The 26,266-nt window shown below is 35.8% G+C and overlaps 2 protein-coding genes across 3 annotated transcripts in view; one reads left to right on the top strand and one right to left on the bottom strand.

Annotated features, from left to right (window-relative positions):
* The window catches only part of LOC306880643 (DNA polymerase zeta catalytic subunit-like), a 94,074-nt gene extending 74,490 nt beyond the window's left edge, over window positions 1-19,584 (top strand). Inside the window, exons 18-32 of the mRNA XM_079434292.1 lie at window positions 1,938-2,049; window positions 2,342-2,457; window positions 2,866-2,984; window positions 3,073-3,191; window positions 4,195-4,336; window positions 8,700-8,944; window positions 9,077-9,185; window positions 9,842-10,048; window positions 10,619-10,728; window positions 11,559-11,673; window positions 11,786-11,923; window positions 12,047-12,237; window positions 15,776-16,022; window positions 16,776-16,985; window positions 18,444-19,584. Of these exons, the coding sequence (XP_079290418.1) occupies window positions 1,938-2,049; window positions 2,342-2,457; window positions 2,866-2,984; window positions 3,073-3,191; window positions 4,195-4,336; window positions 8,700-8,944; window positions 9,077-9,185; window positions 9,842-10,048; window positions 10,619-10,728; window positions 11,559-11,673; window positions 11,786-11,923; window positions 12,047-12,237; window positions 15,776-16,022; window positions 16,776-16,985; window positions 18,444-18,584 (2,321 nt within the window). The 3' untranslated portion in view covers window positions 18,585-19,584. The remainder of the gene's footprint in view (window positions 1-1,937; window positions 2,050-2,341; window positions 2,458-2,865; window positions 2,985-3,072; window positions 3,192-4,194; window positions 4,337-8,699; window positions 8,945-9,076; window positions 9,186-9,841; window positions 10,049-10,618; window positions 10,729-11,558; window positions 11,674-11,785; window positions 11,924-12,046; window positions 12,238-15,775; window positions 16,023-16,775; window positions 16,986-18,443) is intronic.
* Window positions 19,585-19,949: 365 nt separating this feature from the next.
* On the bottom strand, window positions 19,950-24,212 carry LOC306880646 (sodium-dependent glucose transporter 1-like). 2 transcript variants are annotated; one of them, XM_079434295.1, is made up of 4 exons: window positions 23,674-24,212; window positions 22,650-22,818; window positions 21,935-22,051; window positions 19,950-21,811 (listed from the first exon to the last, which is right to left on the bottom strand). In XM_079434295.1, exons 1-4 carry the CDS (start codon window positions 23,929-23,931, stop codon window positions 20,535-20,537), a joined length of 1,821 nt encoding a protein of 606 aa, XP_079290421.1. In that variant the 5' UTR covers window positions 23,932-24,212; the 3' UTR covers window positions 19,950-20,534. The 2 variants fall into 2 exon arrangements, with proteins under 2 accessions (XP_079290421.1, XP_079290422.1); XM_079434296.1 differs by having other exon boundaries at window positions 22,752-22,818; window positions 23,674-23,942.
* Between the last annotated feature and the right edge of the window lie 2,054 nt (window positions 24,213-26,266).

The raw sequence follows: 26,266 nt of genomic DNA, 5'->3' as shown, positions 1-26,266 counted from the left end.
GGCCTGAGCGTCTCGGGACAGGGCCGGGCTAGGGCCTAAATTTGAGGCCCGTGCAGGGCTCTACTGTTGCATCTCTAATGTTTGAACCACATTAGTTCAAGGGCCATCGTTAATGACGTCACATGCATGTGGTAGAGTTATAACTTGTGCTAAGTAATTGATTTGAGATCCCCGAGATCCTGCTGTGTTGATCATGGCACCTGATGACTAATTTACTTTATTACTAATTTTTTGCTTTATTTGATGTTTGATTCATCACAGGTTCCCTCGTACGTCATACTGCGGGGTTCCCTCCATGCGAATTATGCCCCTGCGCACTCTTTAAAAACACTGCTTATTGACGCTGCACTAAAATATATAGATTCAAATTTGTATTTAAATAGAATGGAAGATATAGATTGTACTGCTTGCTTATTGTGCCCAAGAGCATAATTTATTTAAGTCCATATGTCTTAACAAGTAACTGTGCTTCTAACCTGTTCCAACCACAAGTTTGTGATGCTGTTTGTGAATGTTCGTTTGAACTATGGTTTCGGCAGACACCGAATCGTTGAACTATGTTGGTAATGACGAAACTTGTGACCATAGTTGGCTAACGATGCTTTTGGGAAACTCAGCCCTTGCTGGTTTATGTTGAGTAGATAGTTCACCAAAAAAGAAAACTGCCATGTAATTGTACTTTTTGTATTTGGGTGAAATATCCTTTAAATCTGTCCAGCAGCCATTTAGACAGTTGATGAGGAATTTTCTTTCATCTTTTGACATAAAAGAAGTCACTGTATACTTAAGATTATTGCCTATGTGTGCAGTGGTTCTGTTATTTTGGAGAATCTGCATTTTGCTGAATTCAACAGGTTTTACTTATAGTACTACCAATCTCTGTTTAGTAATATAAATATGTCAGCATCATTTTTAAGTTATTTTTACTCCTGTAATTTGGCTCAGAGTCTCAGGTGGACCCCCCCCCCCCCCCACACACACACACACGCACACAAAACAGTGGATTACTCCGCAAATAGGCATCAATGACATTTAATATTTCGTATTTCATCATTATACATGTTTATTTTCAGAAAAATATTGACACATTTTCTGAAATTTGGTTGATTTGATACGAAATTGCCCCATAGCCACAACGCTAGTTACTGGGCCTGTGTGAATATCCACAAAACTGGAAGACTTTCTGAATATATATATATACATATAAGCAATAGGCTATTTTAGAAAGGTACGTTTAAAAGATGAAAAAGTGAATCAATAGATTGAGTAAGTTATTGCTATTGTGTGTATAATATGTAATCATGTAATCAACAAAAGTAACTAGTCTGATTACAAGTATTTTAAAATGTGTCCTTAATATTTGGAATCTGATTACGTAAAAAATAATTTTAAAAAAATTAAAAAATGCATTATTGATTTGCAAGTCGTTGTCTCTGAAAGTCCTTTCATGTTTCTCCTTTTCTCTACAGGGCGTAACACTTAGTTAGCGCACAGTGTTATAATTAGATTTATTGCACAGCATTCAAGAATGCATAATTCTGCTTGGTTAAAAGACATTCTAAGGACTTGTTTAATTTTCATTAACTGAAGTAGTTCCAGGTCTTGACCTAATTGGTTACATACTGTATTTACTTTTACATGTATTCATTTAGCAGATACTTTTATCCAAAAATGAATTGCAAGTGAAATGCATCTGCAATTTACACAATGCCAATTTAAGTGTAAACTAGTTAAGTACAGAAAGAGGTGAGATATTATAGTAAATGCAGTTGTTACTTTTGCTGCATTACTTCACTTATAAAGTTTTGCTTCACATTCATGACTTACCTGATTTGTCTTAACCTTAGTATTAGTCCTAGTGTGCATGATTACATATTTGATATAGTGTTTAGTCTGTCTATGTTGCAACATTATTACCTGTCGTATTTTTACTTTAGCCTCCAGGAGCACAGCGCCATTGCTTTTTAAATCTGGTGTGACAGGACTGCCGGTGACCTATGTCAGTGATGAGAAGGAGCTTTTTGAAGAGGTCACAAACATTCTTAGAAAGTAGGTTATGGATATTTTTTCTTGTATGTAGGGCTGCTATCAATGGTTCAAGCCTCCCTTACTAGGTCTAAAATTACGTTTTGGGATTAGCAATGGAGACATTGAATGAGATGCATAAGAGTATTTTAAGGACAAAAATCTGATGAATATCTTGAAATACAACATCTGAACATTATCTTAAGGTGTGGTAACCGTAGAAAAAGCGAATTTTACTGAATTTTGATGATGATGATAAGCTATACACCCAGTACAGCAAGTAAACTCATGAACCCACCAACCCCTCCACCACTAGGTATGACCCAGACATTCTGGTTGGATATGAGGTCCAAATGCACTCTTGGGGGTACCTACTGCATCGTGCATCAACGCTCGGTGTAGATCTGTGCCAGCAACTCTCCCGTGTGCTAGGTAAGGTTAGCTCATTTAGCAGTAATGTACCTGTTTATTACCTGTTTTTGCTTAATTTCACCATCAGAAATGGTTCCAAACAAGGCCATAGCAGAACTGTTGTGCCTTTCTAAGCAACACACAGCTTTTAATACTAAATTATTATTTTTTCTTTATGAATCCAGTGACCCATTCATACAGGCAATCACTTGGTTTGTTTCTGAATGCATCAGCCATTCGAATGAATTGAATGAATGAATGACTCACTGATTAAGACATACTGAAGGTTTTAGTTTTATATTTACAGTATAATTTAATAATAAAAAAACATTTTGTGGAGTTGAGGCAGGCCAGGTCTTCTGCCAAATTTATGTAATTCTTTCTTATCCCATTTCTCAAATGTTGTATTTGATGTCATTACTTTAACAGGAGATGCAAAAGAAAACCGGTTCATGGCAGAGAAAGACGAATATGGTGCAGACACTATGACAGAAATCCATATTGTTGGACGTGTTGTCCTCAACATGTGGAGGATTATGAAGACTGAGGTTCCCTTGAAATTCATACCCCAAGAATGCCAGAGCTAACACTGATTATCTGAAAGTGTTTTAAAAAGTGCTTCATGTATGTTTTCAGGCTGCATTGAATAACTACACTTTTGAGAATGTGGCTTTCCACCTCCTGCATCAGCGCTTTCCTCTCTACAGCCATCGCACACTCTCTGACTGGTTTGACCACAACACACACCTGCACAGGTGGGATTTGTTCTCACATCTGTCAGATGCCTATTACTGGTCTTGTTGCGGGGTTGGTCCTATATGAATATCACTACTTTATTCATCTTTCAAATAGTTAAATTCAGAATTGAATACTAGCATACTGATTACTGCATATTGTACCATATATACTTAGATCTTTCATCTTTTGACATAAAAGAAGTCACTGTATACTTAAGATTATTGCCTATGTGTGCAGTGGTTCTGTTATTTTGGAGAATCTGCATTTTGCTGAATTCAACAGGTTTTACTTATACTCATTGAATGAGATGCATAAGAGTATTTTAAGGACAAAAATCTGATGAATATCTTGAAATACAACATCTGAACATTATCTTAAGGTTATATATATGGTACAAAACACATTGTACCATATATACTGTACGGTACCAGCTAAAATTATGTGAAATGTTTGGCATTCAACAATGTACTGCAAATAATTAACTAGCTTATTTTTGTTTAATTTTTCTACAAAACAGAAATACAATCTTTAGAAATCTTTTCTTTAATAAACTCTACTAAATTTTGTTAGAATAATGTGCAAAACAGCAACCAAAACAACATATAAAAATATTAATGTTGCCACCGATAGCTTCATGGGCAGCACACCGACATATAGCGGCATTGGGCTTTGGGCGTCCTGAGATCGAGTCCTGGTTTGCAGACCCTTCCCACCCCATCCCCCTCTCTCTCCTTTGCTTCCTGTCCATCATACTGTCCTATCGCAATAAAAAGGCAAAACCCCCCCCCAAAAAAACAACAATAATAATTCAATTCAATAATAAAACAACTCTAGTATCTTAAGCAATTTTCTTCTCTCATAAATCTTGTTTTATAACTTAATATCATCTTCAAAATAAATAGATGTTAAACATCATTGCATTTATGGGATATCATTTTTGCACTGTGCTTGTGATATTTCTGGTCATACAAACAAAATAGTGTTTATTACATTTTGTGTGTGTTCTGTTGTTTGGGTCAGGTGGAAAGTGGTGGATCATTATGTGAGCCGTGTGTGTGGCACAGTCCAGTTGCTCCAGCAGCAGGATATTATCGGCAGGACAAGCGAGCTGGCACGCGTGTTTGGAATCCAGTTCTACCACGTGTTAACCAGGGGGTCACAGGTAAAAATCCATCTGAAACATGTCACACAGATGCCTTTAGCTCTCTGTCCGATCACAATATATAGTAAAATTGTGATCAAAATTGGTAAATATGAGCAAAGAAGTCTCTGAAAATAAATCTGCGTTGTGTATACTTTATATTACATTAAAATATTCCACAAAAGTCTAACCTTTCATTGAAGTAAAACGATCCTTTCAATTCCCAAGTCCTTGTTGGTGCTGCTCCTCTTCAGTTCACCCTACTAAATTTCTATAGGAATTAGGTCAGGGGAATGGGATGGCTGTGGCAGAACCTTCATTTTGTGTTCAGTGACTCATTTTTGTTTTCAATGTTTGTTTTGGATCACTGTTTCTGACAGGAGACCCAGCCATGGCCCATTATAAAATTTACAGCGGAGGCAGTGAGGTTTTGAATTTTTTTTTTATATGTTGGTATTTGATAGAATCCATGATGTCATGTATCTGAAAAAGATGTCCAGGACCTCCATGAGAAAAACAAGCCCACAACATTGAAGGTCCAGCAGTATATTAAACCGTGGGCATAGGGTATTTTTAAATTTTTTTATCCCTGTGTATGCATTTTAAATCCATATTATGTGTGCCAAAAAGCTTCTCTTTTAGTTTCATCTGACCATAGAATCCTGTCCCATTTGAAGTTACTGTAGTGTCTGGCATATGCTGGAGTTTGTTTTTGGATAAGAGCAGAGATTTGAATTCCTCCCAAACAACTTGTTGTAATTTAGGTGCTGTTTGATACGTGAACAGGAGTCTGTGGTGGCTAATGTTTCACAATTTAAGGCTGATGAATCTTTGTAATTTTTTATCCTGGAAAAAAGTATTTTATTTTGCCTAGCTAAGCGGTAAATTATGGAGGACCAAACCTGCATAAATTAAATATGAATGAATAAATAGATAAATAAATGTGATAATAGGAAAATAAATAAACGACTTGATAAAATAAATATGATTAATTTGTAATAAAATAAATTTTTCCCCCCTTAATTTATTTTCTGCTTTTTATACATTTATATATATATATATATATATATATATATATATATATATATATATATATATATATATATATATATATATATATATATATATATATATATATATATATATATATATATATATATTATTATTATTATTATTATTATTTTTTTTCACTAATTATTGTTTTATGTATTTTTATATTATTTATACATTTATTTTTAGATGTATTTATTTATTCATTTATTTTTACTTTTCCGTGTGTAACATGGAAATGACGAAGGTGGTCCTTGTGTAGATTCAGTGCATCATTGGTTGAGGGCTCACGCGTCAAATCGTCAGGCCAGCGAAGCGATAGAGGTGAGAGTTTTCAAAGAAAATGTTGGCAAGTAGTAATTCATTGTCCAGTTTGCTACGGGATGTGGCAGATCAGCTGGAGAGTTGTAAGTTATTTTCACCTAACGTTATTCGCATTAGTGCCGAAATATTTTAAATATTTTCCAGAAATAAAAACAAGAAGCTGAAGCTACTTATGTGATCTCCCACAGCAACGTCGACTTCGAGTCTGGAACCATCGACGTCAGACCCTAGGGTGATGACACCCAGTTATTAGACTAGAAACCAACCATCCACTGGGTGTCTGACTCTGGGTGTCATCACCCTAGGGTCTGACGTTGCTGTGGGAGATCACATAAGTAGCTTGGTCCTCCATAGTAAATAATATTAATGCTGTCAATTGATAATGTAACAAATTAATTGCGCATTTCTGTAATTAATTGCACATAACAGTTTGCAATCTTAAATATTTTTTCACTTTGTATCATTGAACATAAAGATGGTATATTTTAAATATTATTTGGTAAAAAAAATGCAATTAAATGAATACGTATGCTGATAGTATGCTGCAGAATTGTAAAATTTGTGATTTATAATTTTTTACATTTAATAGGCATAAACTGCTACAAAACTTCCAAGTTTCAAGTTTGTTGTAAATAGTAATAGTAAAATTTCAGTTTTATTTTGTGCTTTCATTTTCACAATTTTCAACATTTCAATTAACATTTTAGACTATTTTTAATGCGAGGATCGATCCTCTCAGAACAACATCAGGATTGCTTGTCATTGAGACAAGCGTGTTACTGAAAGGATAATAAAAAGGCAGCCAGAAACACGCAAGCATCCTGTGGATTTCACATGTCATGACCATCAGTGGCTGATCATAGTCACTTTTACATTTACATTTAGTCATTTAGGACACGTTTTTATCCGATGCGACTTACAAATGAGGACAATGGAAGCAATCAAAATCAACAAAAGAGCAATGATATGCAAGTGCTATGACAAGTCTCAGTTAGCCTAACGCAGTACACGTAGCAAGGATTGTTTTTTAAATATAATAAATGAAAAGAAAACAGATATAATAGAAAAAGAATTGAGCAAGCTAGTGTTAGAGGACTTTGTTAATTGTATAATAAATAAAAAGAAAACAAATAGAATACAAAAAGAATTGAGATGCTAGTGTTTGTGTTTTTTTTAAAAAAACAAGCAGTAAATGAATATAGTGGAAGTATTAGAATAGAGAGTGCTAGAGTTAGTGGGTCAAATAAAGATGGAATGAGATATGTTTTTAAAGATTCTTGAAGATGGCTAAGGACTCAGCTGCTCAGATTGAGTTGAGCAGGTTATTCCACCAGGAGGGAACATTTAATGTAAAAGTCTGTGAAAGTGATTTTGTGCCTCTTTGGGATGGCACAATAAAGCGATGTTTACTTGCAGAACGCAAGCTTCTAGAGGGCACATAAGTCTGAAGTAATGAATTTAGGTAAAAGGGTGCAGTCAGTGGTGGTTTTGTAGGCAAACATTAATGCCTTGAATTTTATGTAAATTATTTAAAAAAAAAAAAATATATATATATATATATATATATATACCTTTTCGTATTAATGTTCGTATTTAATATTAATGTTCTGGCGCACTATGGCTGCCGTCGCATCATCCAGGTGGATGCTGCACATTGGTGGTGGACGAGGAGATACCCCCCTTACTATGTAAAGCGCTTTGAGTGCCTAGAAAAGCGCTATATAAATGTAACAAATTATTATTATTATTATTAATGTTAAAAACAGCTGTGTAATATTTTTGTGAAAACTGTGATGGATTCTTTAATTACAATGAATGAAAAAAATAGCAGCATTTATTTGAAATATTGTGCGTTCAGTTTTTTTTTGTTGTTGACATTTTCAAAGTCTTTACGATCATTTTTAGTAAATTTAATGCACCCTGAATTCATAATGAATAAAAGTGACATTTAAATGAGTATAATCACTAATGAAAACATTTAGTGTCACAAGTATAATATGAGTTTTTAGTTTAGTTATAAATAAAAGTAATGACTTGAGGTTGAAATATCATTTTGATAAATTCAGTAAGAAGTGGTTTTTAAGAAGAACCATTTGTTTGGAAGTGAAGGCTAGAATACACAACGTGGCTTTTGGCCTTATTTGCAGTCTGGAGGAGTCAACACTAGTTGACAAAAATCAGTCTGCAGATATTGGGGAGTCATAGGAAATCACACAGTGGGCGCTGACAGCTGACTTTGTTTTCTAAACTTTAGGCTATGATTCCATGTAGCTGAAGAATCAGACATATTTGATATTTTGAGCCAATTGTAGAACACATTTTCTTTTGTCGTAAGTCTGCTAGAGACCTAGTACAATATGTGAATTGAAAGGATACATGCCAAGTTATTGATCAAGTATTTGAAAAAACATTGGGTCTCATTCACTAATAATTTTCAAGGATTATTTCTTATTTGTACATACAGGAGAACATTTCACAAATAATTGTCAAATTCACAATAAACACCTTCAACACAGCCCCAGATTATAGACCTGTCATTGGAATAGACCATACATATGCGTATATCGGTGTTGTTATTCAGAAAACCTCGCAGCTCCTTCACTGAAGAAACATACTTTTAATCTTAACTATACATAAATTATATATATATATATATACTGTGTGTATATGTGTATATATATATATATATATATATATATATATATATATATATATATATATATATATATATATATATATATATATATATATATATATATATATATATATATACATATATATATCAAATAATGATGAATTATAATTTTTATCTTTTTGTGAAAACTTTTGAACAGATTTTGCGAACAAATTTGTGAATAAACAAACATGTGAATGAGATCCAGTACTCCTTTTAATTCTTCAAAAAGAGAGATTCACAGATGTATGTTATATTTAGGTTTTTAATGATTAGATTCATAAGTACTTTTTTGCAGTTTTGTGTTGGTAGTCAATCTTTCTCCTCTGATTGCAGTACCGTGTGGAATCAATGATGTTAAGGATTGCAAAACCAATGAATTACATCCCAGTGACTCCAAGCACACAGCAGCGTGCCCAGCAAAGAACCCCACAGTGCATTCCGCTCGTCATGGAGCCAGAGTCGCGTTTCTATAGCAACTCTGTTATTGTGTTGGATTTCCAGTCACTGTATCCATCCATCATCATTGCCTACAATTACTGTTTCTCCACCTGCCTTGGACGCGTTGAGAATCTTGGAACGTAAGCATGCTTTTGGATTTAGAGTAAAACTACATTAGATCTAGTGTTGTAACGTATATAAATGCAGTATTTCTATATATCTACAGTATCTGTTTTGTGGTTCATTAGTGTTTATCTTTTCCTCTCTCTCAGGTGTGATGAGTTCAGGTTTGGTTGTACATCTCTCAGAGTCCCTCCTGACCTCCTTTACCAGCTCAGAAATGACATCACCATTTCGCCCAATGGTGTCGCATTTGTTAAGGTAGTTCTGAGAATACACTGCCATTTAATCTCTTTCATTTAAATACCTACTTTTATGTGATCCTTAAATGGCATGAGATGAGCCATTCAATTTGGTTGTGAGTAGTTGAAATGGAATACTACTCTACTGTAGCTAGAATCCTTGCTTGTATTGTATACTGTACTGCCTACTATTTGTGAAAAATAACATGTGAAACAGGTTTTCAAAAGTGTGACTATCAACTTCTCAAAAATTGTCATAGGTTTATGGATATCGACAAGAACTCAATGACACAATTAACCAGACTTATTGCTGTTATAAAACAGTAGCCACAAGAATATGATAATTAACACCAGGGTTCAATGAATAATTAAAATAATGTAGCTAAAATCATTGTTGATGTTTCTTCTGTTTTGGTTACCAAGCATCATGAAGGTCATTCTATGAACAGAAACTGATATAATGAAGTGATTTAAAAAAAAAATTTAAACCGATCCAACAGAACAGATTTTTTTTTTCTGCTTTGAACATATTTCATCCAGCCAGATTTTAGAGCAAAAACTGTCAATTTTATAATAATATTATAATAATATTGTTTACTATATTATAATAAATTATAATATAGTAAACAATGCCTGTGTCCAAGTCAGCTCAACTCAAAGTCTCTGTGTGTTCAGTCATCAGTGCGGAAGGGTGTCCTGCCAAGTATGCTGGAGGAGATCTTGAACACGAGGATCATGGTGAAGCAGTCCATGAAGGCGTACAAAAATGACAAAGCTCTATTACGCCTGCTGGACGCCAGGCAGCTTGGCCTTAAACTTATTGCTAATGTCACATTTGGTTACACTTCTGCCAACTTCTCAGGACGAATGCCCAGCGTTGAGGTGGGTACTGTAACTTTGCATTTTAAATCAGTGGTTCTAAACTGAATGGTTGCCACCCAGAAATGAGCCGCTTGACATATTTGAACACAGGCAGAAAGGAAAAACAACTAACCATGTTACCAGTAATTGTTTTGATGGCAAAATAAATAGCCTTATCGACGTTTTAAAAGTTTTGATTTAAAATTTGCTTTTGGCCATTAGGTTTTTGGTTGCTAAATTCAAGAAACTTTCACAGACTGAACACTAGTTAATAAGCAACTAGTTAATAGCGAATAGTGTTCCCTAATCTAAAGTGTAGCCGATTTTGGTTTTTGAATGCTTATGTATGATAAATAATTTTAGGTTTACCCTTGATGTTTGACTGGAAGGGCCAGTCTTTCTTACTTGGTATGCAGAAGTGTTGTATGCACAATTTGCTAATGACCAAATATATAATTTAAAACCATGTCTTTTCTTTAAGACCCAGATTTTACATTAAACATCAGATGGTGACCTAATGCAGTTTGTGTATGATTACTATGTTGCCAAAGAAACCAGAGAACATATTCTGTCTCTCTCCTCACATACCAGATAGGTGAAAGCATTGTGCACAAGGCCCGAGAGACTTTGGAGAGAGCCATAAAGATGGTCAATGACACAAAGAAGTGGGGAGCACGTGTTGTCTACGGAGATACAGACAGGTAGTGAGATAAAACTGGCACATCTACATTTCAATGTAGATGTGACCTACAATTTTTCTGACCAAGCAGGTGTTCATTTTTTTTTTTTTTTTCCATTTTCTTTGACTCATTCAGTCTGATTTACAGACCTTTTTCTTACATGAATGGTAAGCATTATAATATTACTAGATGAAAGCCAAGAAAATAGTGCTGTTGAGGCACTGCCTCCCTCTGAAACTTTTTTTCATTGTTGTGGTGGGCCAAATGCAGTTAAGTTTTAAAAATTTCTGATTGATTTTTATGAAATTCCTGCCCTGTCTGGCATTTGAGTGTGTTCCCTAAAAACAGAACTCAGTGTTAAGTTAATATAACAGCACAGTGTTCATAAATAAGCAGACACTATTAACATAAACATCAAAATGTTCTCATTGGCTGTTTTGTTGTGCAGTAGTTATGTGTTCAGTGTGAACAGACAAATTGCTTGTCAGTTGAATGAATAATTAAAATAATTTAGCTAATATCACTTTGTTGATGTTTCTTCTGCTTTTGGTTACCAAGCATCATGAAGGTCATTCTATGAACAGAAACTGATTATAATGCAGTGATATAAAATTCAACAAATGTGAATTCACATTTGATTTGCTTTCTTTTTCTTTTTAACACATTTCATCCAGCCAGATTTCAGAGCAAAACATTTTTATATATATTTTTTTGTATTGTCAATTTTATAAAAATGTCATTTATAATATTTTTCATACAAAACAGACAAATTCAGTGGAAATTTGTTGTTTTGTGCCTGCTTAGAGTACACTGTTATACTGTCTCTGATACCTGTCCGTTTCTCTTTTTAGTATGTTTGTGTTGTTGAAAGGAGCAACCAAGGAACAGGCATTTAAGATTGGTAATGAAATTGCAGAGGCTGTCACTGCTACTAACCCTAAACCTGTCAAACTGAAGTTTGAGAAGGTTTGTGTGTATAAGTGTACTCCGCTTTTATTTTGAAGGGGAGCTCTTTTTAAGCCATATGATTGATGTATTCCAATTTTGTGACTGTCTGCGTTCTTGTGTGTTTGGGTAGGTGTACCTCCCATGCGTGTTACAGACAAAGAAGCGTTATGTTGGATACATGTATGAGAGTTTGGATCAGAAAAATCCAGTCTTTGACGCCAAAGGCATTGAAACTGTGCGTCGTGATGCCTGCCCTGCTGTTGCCAAGGTAACTAGCATTGCAAAATTTCCTTTTTGCCCAATCACTTAAAGTCATTCACATTCCAGTTGTAATGCAGTGTTTCTCAGCCGGGGGCAGTTCAGGTTAATGAATGAAATTCTATTATGTTAGATTCTAGAGCGATCTCTGAAGCTGCTATTTGAGTCACGTGACATCAGCCAGGTGAAGCAGTATGTGCAGCGGCAATGTGTGAAGGTGGTAGAGGCCAAAGCCAGCATGCAGGACCTCATTTTTGCTAAAGAGTACCGTGGCAGCGGATCGTACCGACCAGGGGCCTGTGTCCCTGCTCTGGAACTCACCAGGTGAGTAAGTATATGTTTGAAAAGGTGGGTCAATGCCAAGTATGGATGTCATCTGAGATATTAAGAGATATTTACAGGTTATAGAAGACTGTGATGGCACTTAACGTTTATTATGCAAAAAAGTTGCAGTTTACATTTATCTGACGCTTTTATCCAAAGCGACTTACAATTGCTATATATGACAGAGGTCGCACGCCTCTGGAGCAACTAGGGGTTAAGTGTCTTGCTCAGGGACACATTGGTGTCTCACAGTGGATTCGAACCCGGGTCTCTCACACCAAAGGCATGTGTCTTATCCACTGCGCCATCACCACCACCGCAGTTGTGTTGTAATTGAGGTAAAGTGCACATCTATGTCATTTAGATTCTGAGCATTTCTACACTTTATTCAAGAGAAGGTAGAGTTTACCTCTGTCATCTTTTTAACACTGTGGTCAGAGACATAAAGGTAGTGTGTGCTTTTTTGCATTCCCCAGCAGTGCGGTCAGAACTAGAGTTTAGTTTGCCTTTGCCTACCAATACATAGGGAAATATGTCTGTAAAATGCATTATGTAAACGCAAGTGGAGTACGTATGAGAGCACAGCACACCTTGAAGAAGTTAGCATCGCTTGAGCCGGTTTTAATTGCTCCAAGCAATAAGCAGAAACAAGTTTTCCATTGCGTTTTCTTATTCAAATTGACAAAGCAATAATGAAAATTAATATTTCGAAAAATAATTGACAGTCTTTCTTTGCCTTTATCATCCCTACTTAAGTGTGTTAAAAGTGAGAGGGGGAAAAAGTACATAATAAAAATGCTACTTTTAGTACATCAATGTGATTCAGAAATAATATAAAATAGTGGTAAATAAAACATAGAAACATTCTAAACACTGTAAACGTGGTACCCCTCACTGCTAAAAAACATCTTTCAAATGTAACATTATACAGAACAAGAATGAAATTTTTGGTATAAAAGCATAGGTTATTTTATTATACATTTATAGTTGTATTTATTAGAAAACAACATTTATTATAAACACCAAGCCTAAATTAAGCTAAACAGAATTACCAGTGTGTAATGTGTTATGCAGATAAACTTTACATACCTTACCTTGCCTTACAAGCAAAAACTGTTAAAGTTGAAAGTGAGGAGAGATAAATCCCATGAATAAAACATTTTGCACAATTTACTTGATGGGTACGTTGCAGGATATTTACAGAATTTGAAAAACATAAAAAAAAATATATAATATAATTGATTTCAGTTATTTTGACAGGTAAAATATTTCTTATCTACAGCGTTTTTTTCCACTTCACCGCATTAAATTGTGAATATAGGGAAATGAGGAAATAAACATCTTTTAAAAATAATTTGTTGCAAAAAAGAGAGGATGAGACTAGTGATGGGGAGTCAACTCCAAATAAGTCAATTTTATGACTCTGAATAGCTCTAGAGTCGGTAGTTGTAGTTTATATTAATGCAATAAATAAATATACATTTGGTTTTCCATGGTTAACCTTTTTGTGCTACTAATCTTTAACCTTAAATCACTAAAATCTTACATCAAGAATAAGTCAACAAGTGTACATTTTTGTATATACTGTATTTATTTTTAATATCTTTAACACTCCAGTTCCAGCAGATTATTAAGACAAAGTTCATGTGTGTTTAGCACCATCACCCGATGGAGTGAATTCATGAAAGAACACCTTCTTCCTCATTTTATTTCATTCCAACCATGACTGTTTGCCGTGACTTTTCCTTTTGTGAAATTAGGTATCGGCAACAGCTAGTTAACGTTGATAGCTACTCATTTCAATGTAACTTCAGCACTAAATTGGACTAATTTGGACAGTCACACTAAAAGTGTGTTATAATAAGGGGAATTTAAGGCAACGTGTCAGAAAAATTAATAGTTTAATTGGAATTGAACTGGAATTGAACACGCCTAGATGAGACATGGGGGGGATTTGGGAAAATAAATGAGATTTCATGTGTATAATTACTCATGGAATATTGTTGAAATCATAAAATTTTGATTATAATTCTGTAATTTACAAATCTAATACATTAGCGAGCCACCCAAACGACTGTTCAGCTGGAAAACATATATATACAGTATGGAAAGATGACAGTATTATATAATTTAAACATATACTTAATCAAAGTATAGAAAATGTCACCCCATATGTAAAATAAATAAATTAGGCACTTTTGCTTAAATAAAGGGTTGCAAAAATGAATACACTCTTTTGTAAATCCAACCATTAAATTCAACCATTTTGTAATGTTCTAGAATGTAGTATGTCCATAACTTAAAGAAAGCTTCTCAGACTTTTCTTGGCATGGAGTTGTATCAGTTCAAGTTCAAATTGTCACATCTATCCTGTTTAACTCATATAAGAGTCACTGTCATGTTAAAAAAGTGCCTAATGACACAGGGAATGACGAGAGGGCTGAATCTTCTGTTCAGTTACACATTTATGTTGGTATGAGTGTCTCTTACAGATGCCAAAATAATGTTTTGAATAATGTAGTAATGTAGTAAATAATGTACTACAAAATAATGTCATGTAGAATAAGGCATTAATATGTGCTTAATTATCACTAATACATGGCTAATATTCTAGTAATATGTATGCTAATAAGCAACTAATAGATGTAACCGTAAAATAGTGTTACCTTTTTTTTTCAAGTTTTTTTTTTTGTTTTGTTTGTTTTGTTAAATGATGAAATAAACAGAGCAGTTATTGGTTCACCTATGCTTCCTCCTTCAGTTTTCGGTTTTACGGTGCTTTCTTGGAATGACCAACATTTTTACATTTTGTATTGCCAAAGCATATTAGCATTTGCAGCATTGCAGTAGAACCGACCAAACGAAACGCTCCTTTTGTAGCCTTCACTAGAATTATATTGGCCTGTGCTGTAGTCACCCTGTATAAGCAGGAAAAGCCACTGAGAAAGTCAAATGCATTGTGTTACAATGACAGCACAAATCAAATGAATACCTGCCTTTAATCACGTTCATCAGCAAAATGAATTTCAGGCTTAGTCAAATATTTTTGCAGGAGTAAATTAATTAATTTGCATTGACACTGCCCTAGATTTTTGCATGCAAATTGAGGACCCCCCCCCCCCCCCCCCCACACACACACGTTACATAATAATCCAGGGAAACTTGTAGAAAATGACAGTGTATGTGCTCTGTAGCTAATTAGTGCAGACATTTTTACTGAGTGATATCAGGTTTGCACATTTGAATATATGTCTGTTTTTCCAGACAGAGCTCAGTTTATTGTCTGTACGTATTAATCTGCAGGACTGACTGTACCTTAGTGTACCTTAGGCTGCTGCCTAGCAACACACCCATTAACAGATGCTGAAATTATATCTGAGCCATAGTTGAGGGGGAATTCTGTCTTCTGTTAATATTGCTGCTGTTTGTGTTCTGAATGCAGGCTGAATCTAAATGCTTTAAAATAACAAAGTTGCTGTCCAAGATTTTTCTTTTTCATTTAGTTTTTTTTCTATTTTCTTTTCTGTTTGTCTCTCAGGCGAATGATGGCGTATGATCGACGTTTAGAGCCACGCGTGGGTGAGCGTGTACCGTATGTTATTGTGTACGGGATGCCAGGATTGCCGCTCATACAGCTGGTTAGACGTCCTGTAGAGGTCCTGCAGGACCCCAGTCTGCGCCTCAATGCAACCTACTACATTACCAAGCAGATCTTGCCACCGCTCGCACGAATTTTCAACCTGATTGGTATAGATGTGTTCAGCTGGTACCACGAGTTGCCAAGGGTTAGTTATTCTTCATTTTGTCTTTTTAGGATATGCAAAATATAAACGATTATGCTTGAAATTGAAACATCGTTCACCTTAAATGGGGGTATCTACAACTATTTCTTGTTCCTTTGTTTCTGAATTATACTAGCTAGTATTGATATAAAGGCACCATCTGGCAAATGTGTAATATTTTACATATTAAAATACTTTCACCTGTCCCAGTTTCATATGCAGAGACAACTGTAAGTAAACCAGTAATAGGTTAACTCTCCTGAAGAGTAAAAACCCTTGTTGTCTGGTTCTCAAATATTGCTTGAGCCAATGATGCTCTGTCGAGCTGGACTGGATGCTCAAACAGAATGGTGTGAATTTTGCATTCAACTATTCAGACGAGTTCCCCTTCCTGGTGTCATGTCTGTGACCTGTTGATTTTTATTTTTTTTAAAATAATGACTGATTTCCCAAATACAGCAGTTTGCTAAGGACAAACAGGTAGCGCCACACCAAACAAATGGCATTTGTTTGTTGCTAGCCTGACACAGCAATAATGGCTCAATGTTCTAACTAATAGAGTGCAGAGAAGAACCACAGTGTTTGTGCAATTTATATATTTGTTGGATATGAAATTCAATCATATAGTTAACTCGGCATGTACAAATTGGAGAAGGTATTTTAACATTCAAAAAACTGCATGCTTTTCTTTTTAAAAAGCACGGTTAAATGAAAAGAAATTTACTGTGAAAGTCTGTGGTGTTATTTACTGCATAGGTACAGAAGGCATGGAGCTCTGTGAATGGGGAGGAGGGCACAAGAAAAGGCACCATCTCTCAGTACTTTACAACGCTGCATTGCCCGGTTTGTGATGAGCTGACACAGCTAGGAGTGTGTGAAGGTTGTCGGGCTGAACCCCAACGTGTTGCTGTCCACCTACACCAAGACCTGCGGCTTTGGGAAAGCCAGCAAGACCAGCTCTTAAAGGTAAGAGGTCATGTTTAGTCTTAGAAGGCAATAAAATGGCATAGTTTGTTCAATGATCATTTGATTCCATCATTCCAATACATTCTTCGTTGCAACCTGTGTACGTATGTGTTGCTTCAAGAGAGCAAACATACATTTGTGTTGTTATTCTTTCTATTATATTAATTTAGTCATACATTCATTTATCATATAATCATTTTATTACATTTTATCATATAATCATTCATAATACATTTAAACAGATTCTTTCATTCATTGGTCATTAAATTATTATATTTTATTTTTCCATTGTTTCCAAAGTCTGAGCATTGAAACATGCAAATGAGATTATTCAATACTGTTAATGTCAATACTCTGTCTGTTGATAACTTGAGTCATTAAGGAATAACTATAAGGTAATTTTATTGCAGTCATACATGCATCATGTAGTTTGTCTCAGCCATGCATTAATTTGAACGGTGTTCTTTTTTTTTTTTGATGCATCGCAGGAGATGCAGGCCATTTCTCAAATCTCAAAATGCTTTTATGATGCACAATTAATTAAACACAGTCAGTTATGTCTTAAAATAGGTCTTATGTGACAGCATTAATTAAAAGTTTCTTATTCCATATAACATCCACTTCAAAATTACATGAATTGCTAATTACAATAATCTTGAGATTTAAAAAATGCAAAGCCTGTACGAATACTAGAAATAGTGAAAAATAATTGGGAATCATTTAAGAAAAAAAAAAAAAGTATGCGCAACCATTTTTTTATTACAACTTGTCATTTTCCCTGCCTGACTGTTTCCTTGATCTTTATTAAATTATATGATTACGTTGCTGTCTTGACTCCAGCCAAGTACTGCTTTGTTGATTAAGTATCATGTCATGTCTGTGACATGCTAATCGGAAAGGGCAGATATAGAGTAATCTCAGACAACTTAATCCAGATATTTTAGTCAATGCAACTTGTTTGAAGAACCAAATTAGCCAAAAATCAGTTATCAGAATTAAAATATCTGGTATCCGTCGAATCATCTCTGTATTAAGCGAGGTACGAAGAACGGCCCCCTCCTTTTTTTTTTCCTGTTCCGGCTTTCCCAGTCAACTACTCAGTCCGATACCCAAAACTCATTAACAGCGAGTCTGGTACCCTAAACTGTATTAACAACTATGCTGACTAGTTGTTCAGATAATAGGGAGAAAAAAAAAAAAAATAATTCTGACAGGATTTGGTGCCCTGGTCTAGATCTAATATTTCTGATGTGGAGATTTGATCTAACACTGTTTTGTTGTTGTTGTTGTTTTCTTCACTTTTTAAAACATGATTTATGTGAAAGAAACTTGAGCTGCAATGGGAACCAGATTCGGGCCCTTGAGTCAAAAGTCTGGCTACATATGACAAACATGAAACATTTGACCTATAGTCTCATGTCAGTCTTTTATGTTCTTCTGTTGTGATTTGATTGACAGGTATGTAGAAGTTGCAGTGGGAATGCAGAGCGTCAGGTGCCATGCGTTTCATTGGACTGCCCTACACTCTACAAATTATCTCGCGTTAACCGGAATCTTTCCCGAGGACCCTATCTTCGCCAGCTGCTGGAGCAGTTCTGATAGTCCAACAGTCTGTCCCCCTTTCATTTTACTCTGGTGCTAAACACTGTGCCATTCAGCACAATTTCTGTGTATAATAGTTTAAAAAGGTGCTTTTTCTATGTGTCCTTGGAGAGTTTCCTTATACTGTTTGATTTTGTGTGGTACAGTGGGACTAAAGAGGCCTTAAATATAGAAAAGAGGAAGACGATTTCGAAGCACTGTGTTTTAATTTGCCTGGTAGTTGTCTTTAGTACATTTCTGCAAATTGACAGGTCAGACCTTTACAGAATAATCCTCTCTAAACTGAACCCTATGTGCTGTAGAAATCTGTAAATGAAGCAGATTCAGTTCTGACTGTAAATCTTGTGGAGCAATGTTTGACTCCAGTGACCCCCCCCCCCCCCCCCCTTTCATTAGATCAGTCTGTTGTAAATAAACTTTGCATATGATTATCCAAAATTCTGTCAATGAACACTGATACAAAAAAAATCTAAACATTTTTTCACATGTATGTTCTGGGAAGTTTTATGTCTGTCCATTCTCTACAGAGGCAAGTCTGAGGACAACCAAGTCAATATCAGCCTTAACTTAAACTTCTGCAATATGTTTTATAAGTATATATTGTCTTTGTGCATAATTGTTTTTAAAATACTTTTCTAATGCTTTCTCTACTTTAAACCAGACATTGTTACCGACCTATGCTACCTACCAGAGCTACAGAACCTGTTTTTGTAAACAAAATTTAAGGTGCTTTGTTTTTTAAAAAACATTTGTGGTTGGAGATTTAATATTGATATAATAAAATTCAGTGTATTTAACGTTTCTTTCCATTAAAATGGGTCCTTTTGGTTTTTACATCATTTTGGGGTATACACTGCCCTTTCCAATACAGATCTGTAAAGCTTACAATGTTTTTCATGCTTGTTCAATGACCCATAAGCAATTATTGACGCTAACAATTTACTAACAATTGACAGGCGATATGAAAATAAAGTCAGTTATAATAACTTTGGACAGTAATGAGACTTTTCTACTGACTTTGAAAAACACACACAACAAAAGATGCCTAGTGTTCCTGCAGTTCAATGTGAGAGGACTTTGTTTCCTGAGTTTATGGAAAAAAAAATAAAAATTATGGTGGAAACTGGCAGCTGCTGTCTCTAACCACAGGCCATGTCCAAACCGTCACACTGTAGAAGATATTTGATGTTTATACAGACGTGTTGAGTGAGACCTCGAACAAATAAGATCAAGTCATGATAAACAGGGCTACCCGATATAAGCAATAGAAATGACTGTCACTTGAGGCTTTTTAGGACAAAACCCATTTAAATCTGATTAGTATCAGACTTAGAGGGGCAAAAAATATAAAAATCACAATTTAAACCATGATGTATTTATTAACAATCTGTATGATTTGAAAAGTGAAAATAAATATTTTGTAAACAAAAAAGGTAAGGAGTTTCAACAAAGACTTCAGCATCAAAATATTAATATAACTTTATACATTCTTTGACCATACAATACAAAAAATGCTTATCTTAATTTCACAAACTAATGAACTTGTGAATTGTGCTGGTTACCATTGTACAAAATACTTTAATTTATGGCCAGTTAATCAACAATAACAAATAAGAGCAAATGAGAGACAATATATAGTCCGGCATCCTAATATACATTGAGGTCCAATAATTAGGCTGATCTGAAATAACAGAACAATTCTCAGTTAAATGTGCAATATGATAATTACACTTCTTTAGGATAATCCTGTACAGTGGTGAGCAGGAACAGTCTTGGTGTGGGTTATGTTGCTTTATGTAATGTACGTCAAACATGCAGCTGGCATTTATAAAGTACCAAATCAACTGGCTAGTGTGATCTTTTCACCCAAGAAGAAAAAAAAGCAGCCCCTTCTCAGTACCTGGCTAAGAGCTAAAGTCTGAGACTTCTTTGATGTAGTGCAACATATTAGTCTTTCTTTTCCCTGTTGAGGGACATTAATAGTTTGCGTCTGGGAGAGTCTGTGGAAAAGGGCAGTGTGTGAGACAGAGAGGCCATGGTTGTGGGGTCTCTTGAGGGTGCTGGCAATGGGGCGGTCACTGATTGGGCAGCAAGTGCACTGGCCGCAACATCAGGTGGCACTGAGGCTTTAGAAGGAGAGCTCAATAGGCTGGCATCATCCATCTCTATCACCTCAAAGTCTGCATCATTCCACTGGTCAGCTTCACTTTCATTTTCCTGTTCCTCTTCTTCCTCCGCATTGTCCAGCAGTGCTTGCCGGTACTCACTATCATCAGCATGCTTGGTGCGTTTCCCTGGTGTTTTCCGCAAGGTGGCGTCCCCTCCTGGAGACGCTAATTTGTACAAGACAGGGAACAAGATAGAAGTGAAAGTGGATGTGCCAAGTGCCAAGTACATCAGCAACGGCTGATTCTGCACCTGCCCTAGTAAGAAGCCCAAGAGAGCTGGCAGAACCATTTCTCCAAGAGCTGCACCCACCACAAACACCGCAGCTGACCGTCCTGTCACAGTCGTGTACTGCTCAACCCATGAAATTCCACTAGGAAAAGTGGTAGACATAGAGACACCATATATAGCAGTGCACGCCCAGAGCATAGGGGAATTTTTGCTAAAAAGACAAAGCAGGAGTGCGGAAACTGTGGTGCCCACTAGACTCAGTAGGATCAGGATGCCTGGGTGCAGACAAGCCGCAAAGAATATGGCCAGACCACGACCAGCCGCGAACGTTCCCCAGAAGAGTGAATTCAGTCCTGCTGCCTGAACTGGGTTCATTTTAACATAGTCCTTGCCATATGTAAATATAAAGGAACCATACGCCACCTCACTTCCAACATAGAAAAAAAAGAACAAGGACAGCAAGAATATGAGTATGTTATGGTGTTTGGAGAACAGCCGCTTTCCTGAAGGTGTTTTTGCCCTATTCGAGTTGGGGGAACTGCAGGAGTAGAGGAAAAAAAAGATAAGCGACACCAATAAAACAAAAGCACCAATCACAATGTAGGCCGACATGGATGTTAGAGTGGTGATCTTTAGATGGGAAGTTGGCAAGATGGCATTGGAGGCATGGCCAGACGTGTAAGTGGAGACATTGTCAGAACTGTGGCCAAAGAGCAGCTTGGCTATGATTGGAGAGGCAAAGGCTCCAGCAGCAAAGCTGAAGTGCAGAGCCTGCAGGTGAGGTCCAGCTTGTTCTCCCCAAGTATTCAGTATGAGAACATTGCCGCCTGTTGACAACCAGAAACTCAATTACAGTAGCACCTATATATATATATATAGTAAAAGTATATGAGCATTAACAATGCTTAATGCTACTAAAATTCATACTCCACACCAGGCACTTATCTTACCTGTATCTAAAACTCCCATTGACACCCCCACACCGGACATCAAAACAGTGAGCAGCCAAGCCTTTTTACAGAAAGGAGTAGCAGACATCCCAAATGCTGTGATTAACAATGAGAAGCCTGCAGATATAAATCAACTGTGAGTAACGAATCACTAATCATACTTTATAATATCACACATGTATCCAAAAAAATAAACATACAAATACAAAATAAAGGGGACAACATGTACTACTGACAAATGTCCTGAAACTGCCATGACTTTTAAAGTTTCTAAAACATTATACAGCCAAATAAATCTACAAATCTGTGGGGTCCTAACACAAAACATAAACCATGAGACATGGCTCCTCTGATAAGTCACTAAACTCATGCAAGATAGCTTCTAGAAGAGTAACAGGGATGTTTTATTGGGCAATTTTCTGTAGCCTTCTGTTTATTTTGCCCGTTCTGTGCTTTTTCTTTCTCTTTTTGATTCATTTAAAGAAATAGTTCACCCCAAAATAAAGGTTAATCAGTTTAATCCGGTGATAGTGCAAGGACTGCAGATTCTCCAAACCTGCAACCTTTGCATTATGAGTCCATATGGTTAACTGTTATAACTCCTATAATCAGTTATAACACACTTTCATAAGTAATTGATTTACAAAAGTTACACATTAAATGGCTCTTTCAATTAACACAAAGTCCTTTTCTCTATGGCGTCTATGGGCCTTACCCAAAAGCAGATGGGGATTCACACAGTCAAACAAGATCCCTCCTAACAGGGAACCTCCAATATATCCCGACGAACGACCCACAAATATATAGGATAAATTACTCATGTTCTTGTTGACATTGACAGCCAGGTCTTCAAAGGTAGGGCCCAATACAGAGATGGCCATTCCCTATAAATATAGCATATAAACAAATACATAAATATAAAAATACACGATAGTTAATGTGCACATCCCAACAGGTGCACATAAAAAATGGATTGATATCTTACAGAGGTACAGTCATGACATTCGATGGTACTTCTATATTTATATACCACAACATTTACATGGTACTCGAAGATAATTCAAACAATATTATGCTAATAAAAATAACTATCCTAATAAAAATAAATAAAAGGTACTTTTAGTGAATGCACAGAATCTGTTCATAAATCATGACTCTTGAGTTTATTTACTATTAAAGGTAAATAATGTGCTTCAGAAGAGACATTTCAACCATTTTTATACTAATCCCACACTTTAATATTGTGGTATGTATGTTTAGTACTGCATTACTAAATCAGCCACCCTACTGTGTAGTGTGTACACGGTGTTGTCTGCATATAGTACCATGCTAACACCACGGTAATCAAGTACGTTGCACATACTATATTACATACTCCATGGCACATATGGTAACCAAGCAGTATCATGTCAAAATATCATAGTATTACTCTGAATTCATAGTACCCAGGCCAATATTAACCTGTCAGCCCTGTTACACCACTGCTAACTTGTCTGACATCTTCCCCTATGCAAATAATCCTGTTTCACGAAGATACTGCAAGGCGACCAGGAAATTACCATAAGAATGATTTTTAACATCTATTTTGAGTTACACAGACACAGGACAATACCTACATAGATGAAATAACAAGGGATGGGATTTTAATGCTGCAAAGCACGGGTTTTAGGTTTTCATATGAAGGACTTCTGTTTTAAGTTGCATGTTACAACAATCAAACCGAACATGCATAGACCTACCAGACCAAGAAATGATGCACAAAGCGCTAGGCTGATTAGCCATCGCCAGCATGCCCCTGTATTACCAACTACATCAACCTTATCAGTCCCCGGGTTCAGTACCCTTTTGCCCCCCTTCAGAGCGCTTTTCAGTCCCCTCTTCACGTCTTTCCGTTTGTCGAAAAGCGTATCCTCTTCCTGCTCGTCGTGGTCAATGCCCTCCTCCATCTTAGCGAAACGAACGTGTTTTTTCTTCGGCGCCGCTTCAGCTGAGGGCATGGCAGCACGAGCTCTTGTGTACGAAACAGCCGTCAACGCGTTCGTTGGTTCATGGCCGACCTAAAATGACCCACATTTGACCTATTCTTGCCTACAAACGTATTGTATTTATGGTTTTATTTAAAAAAAAAAAAAAACTGTAAACCCAAACAGACATTTGGCGTAAAGCAAAAATATCGCGTGATTATATTCTAAATTCAAGGTACTCTTATAAAGCTTGAGGTTCAAAACTTCCGTATAGTAGGCGCACATGCGCACAAACCAATAATTCTTCTACATGCGGCTTGCAAACCTCTAGTGCTGGCGTGTGGATAGACTTGAGAACTCTCTATCTCTCTCTCTCTCAATTCAATTCAATTCAGCTTTATTAGCATGACGGTGTAACACAATGTTGCCTAAGCATTAACATATATTACAACAACATAAATAATAATAAATAAAATCCATCTAAATAAATGAAAAGATAACATAAGTCAATTTCAAATTAATCATGTTTAACATCTAACATTGTGAATGGTTAATACATATTTTGCAGCTAGTGCAGCTGTGTTATCATGTTCTCCAAGTAAGAAGGGCATTTTGTCAGTATCACTAAGTTCAGTAAATGATGGGATCAGAAATCTGGAGAAATGTTTCCCTCACATTGTGATGTTTAGGACAAATCAGCAGAAAGTGTTTCTCGTCCTCTACTTGCTGTAGATCACAGTGTCTACGGATCCTCTGCTTTTGCTCTGTCCATGTTTGTCTGTCTTCCTCTCTCGATTTCAGGCATCATTGGTCGTACCTCTGTGGACCCCTAAAATGTTTTTGATAATTTCTAGTTGGGTGATTCTCTGAATTGGGTGCCCTTCAAGTCCCCCAAACTTACTTCAAAGATTTTCAATTGAAGGAAATCACAAAATGCATTTTAACGCTGTCAATTAATAGAACCAGGTGCCTTTGCATTATAATGCAACACAATTGCTTTTTTTATTTTAATTTAAATATAATGGGTTGCCTAAGTAGTAGACAACAAGCATGTTTGCATGTCCTCACTAACCATCATTACATTTTCATTGAATATCAAACAAATAAAAAGTGCAATTTATACCAAAATGTTGCTGCTAATATAATCATATGTTGGTCTACTTTAACTAAAATATACATATATATATAAAAATGCATTAATTATATATGAAATTACAATATTTATACACGTCCTCCAGTTTGTTTTCAACCCCGTCACGCCATACTATTTACCCCCCTATAAAAATAATGGATCAATCCCTGTGGCATCACATCCAGGCAGTGACATCACACAAGTCTCTTGAAGAACATGCTGCAAAGAAAGGCAAGTGTCAGTATCTTTTCTTACCTATATTTCATGTTTTTCACTGTCAGATTAAGATTGTCAGGCTCAACATTTCAACTCTGTTATATGACTAAATGATAGTAAACAACGGTTTAAGAAGAATTAAATAATAGTTTTGCAAAACATTAAAATTTTATGATGTCCTAAATGCCATGTGGTGCTACTGTCTTAGCTAAGCTAACTGTTTTAGCTACTGTTAGCCAAAAACTTCAACCCCGTCACGTTCAACCCCATCACATTTTTTATTATAACAGGGTTGAATCGTTGTGACAGGGTTGAAAGTTTGACACTTCTTAGTAGATTACTCAATTGTAGACTTGTTGTATTGTAATGTGAACTGTCAGAAATAATCACTTATGATAAAGATTTGTTCCCAGGAATAATACTTGCGATGGATGAAACGCATGTGCAAGTAAAATGCATGCACCGTGTCGGGCCAAACAGGTTCTTTTGGCCTGCTCGTGAGGATGTGCTTTGGTATGTTTTTGATGATGTGCTTGAGCTCATCCCACCTCCTAAGCCTGTGACAACACGGCACATGGAAATTCAAAAAGATGTTTGGGCCAGGCTTTCTGAATAAAGAATGAATTAATGGACATCTTACAGTCCTGTTTTCAAAGTTCATGTTAATGTTAAAAACTCATGAATTTAATGTTAAAAACAATGTTAAGCACTAAAAACAAGTTTTAATCAAAATGAGATCCCAGCAAGGTAGTTTTCCATAGCCTATGTTGTGTTTATAAGGGATTTTTTGGAACCAAATGGAAAGATCGATTGATGTTAGTGATTAATTAATGCTTAATGCTTTTGATTTAATGTTAAATACTTACTAAAATGTTTGTTTGTTTTTGCCAACTTTAATAAAATAAAATGTTATTGAATGTGATATCATTAATTTTACAGGTAAGAAATCCATACTATATTGAAATAATGATCATCACTTCAACCCTGTTATCATTTTCAACCCCGTTATGCAGAGTTCAA

The sequence above is a fragment of the Barbus barbus genome (assembly GCF_936440315.1).
Source record: "Barbus barbus genome assembly, chromosome: 14".
NCBI lineage: Eukaryota > Metazoa > Chordata > Actinopteri > Cypriniformes > Cyprinidae > Barbus > Barbus barbus.
Note: the sequence above shows the minus strand (reverse complement) of the source record. Positions and strands in the feature narration are given on the sequence as shown.

Coding starts and splice junctions, on each gene's coding strand:
- LOC306880646 (XM_079434295.1), bottom strand. CDS start 23,931: ATGCCCTCAGCTGAAGCGGCGCCGAAGAAAAAACACGTTCGTTTCGCT. Junction 22,052..22,649: donor GAATCCCCATCTGCTTTTGG/GTAAGGCCCATA, acceptor TTATATCTGCAG/GCTTCTCATTGTTAATCACA. Junction 21,812..21,934: donor AATGGGAGTTTTAGATACAG/GTAAGATAAGTG, acceptor GGTTGTCAACAG/GCGGCAATGTTCTCATACTG.